At 38.5% G+C, this 1,326-nt stretch overlaps 1 protein-coding gene across 1 annotated transcript; it reads left to right on the top strand.

The window, feature by feature from the left end:
- Positions 1-785: 785 nt before the first annotated feature.
- On the top strand, positions 786-981 carry CYBJADRAFT_174700 (uncharacterized protein; the record flags this gene model as incomplete). Its single annotated transcript, XM_020216614.1, has 2 exons — positions 786-841; positions 873-981. 2 exons carry the CDS (start codon positions 786-788, stop codon positions 979-981), a joined length of 165 nt encoding a protein of 54 aa, XP_020069090.1.
- Between the last annotated feature and the right edge of the window lie 345 nt (positions 982-1,326).

Here is a 1,326-nt window from a genome sequence, read left to right on the forward strand (position 1 = left end):
TTATGAGATGGCTCACCAGCTGATACATTTGTCGTCGAATGATTGAGACTCAATTTCTTGAATGGTTTATGATTGTTGCTACTTTGCCCATATCATTATTGTTTTTTGATGTCCCTTTAAATGAAGATTCATTATCCGAACTGGAGTGAATGACACAAGATAATCACCATGGTATGGTTCAGAGATATCGAATTAGGAGAGCTACTATTGTGGATGGTCTAAGACTTTGCTGTGATGTTTGGATACAGCTATCTCTTCTTGTTACTTTGTTGCAAACTTTGAGATGACCAAATCAATTGATCCTCACTCACTCTGTTTTCCAGATGCTACACTTCGAGTCACACGATATACTGTACATTTTCTGTACCATGAAGTGTTTGTCTTGGTAGATTTAGGCTTGGGCTATGTCTTGAGAAGTATAAATTGACCTTTGTTGTTACTCATTGGACCTTTTGTAGCTGAAATCATCCAGCCCTAGCCACCTCCTGTTGATTCTAGAGGTTTCACATAGGTATACAACTAATTATCTATGATAGAGAACTTTACTCCTTGTACCTCAAGTCGATTTCTACCAATGGAAGCTGTTGTTGTCATTGAACGTTGGGGAAGTAGCTATCGTTGATGTGTTGCTATGGTTTCACATTTGCTGACTGCGACCATCCGAACATCAAAATTGAGCGGGGTTTGAGAAAAAACATCAACAAAGCAAGGGGACTTTCTTATATCAACACACTCTTTCCATTGACAATTCAAGCATTGAGTCTTTGGAAGATGATGGTTTCAGGATGGAATGCTTCTTTGTATCACATAAGGCTATTCCAAATGACTTGAAAGGCTTTGAGTGACTGTGAAAGTCACAGCAACAGCACTAGAGGAAGAGATGAGAGTTTTAAGGGTCTCAACTACTGTACAAGAATTGGTCTTCCAATGAGAGCTTTGAAGTTTGACACATTTATCAATGGATCATATGGACCACCGTGATTACTTTTCTACCCAAGGAACTGGGTAAAAAACTACCACTCTGTCTCGTGCATAAAGTATAGACATGTCTCTTTGGCTAAAGATTTTAACAACTAGATATCAACACATCTACGTATTTGAACTGGCATTTCCATTGGTTCTCAACAAGAACAACTTGATGAAGCGTACACAGTGATGGTATAGATATCATTGTCTTTCCACTTTCTGGTATTTGCTGGTGTTACTTGGTATTAATCTGCATTTTGCTGTCTGTGAAACGCAAACTTGATATGGGTCGTGAGATAGCGAAGTCTTATACCACACAATTGAGAAGTCAACTACATATAGATGATGCTACATTAGCCA

Source organism: Cyberlindnera jadinii (assembly GCF_001661405.1).
Source record: "Cyberlindnera jadinii NRRL Y-1542 unplaced genomic scaffold CYBJAscaffold_13, whole genome shotgun sequence".
Lineage (NCBI taxonomy): Eukaryota > Fungi > Ascomycota > Saccharomycetes > Phaffomycetales > Wickerhamomycetaceae > Williopsis > Williopsis jadinii.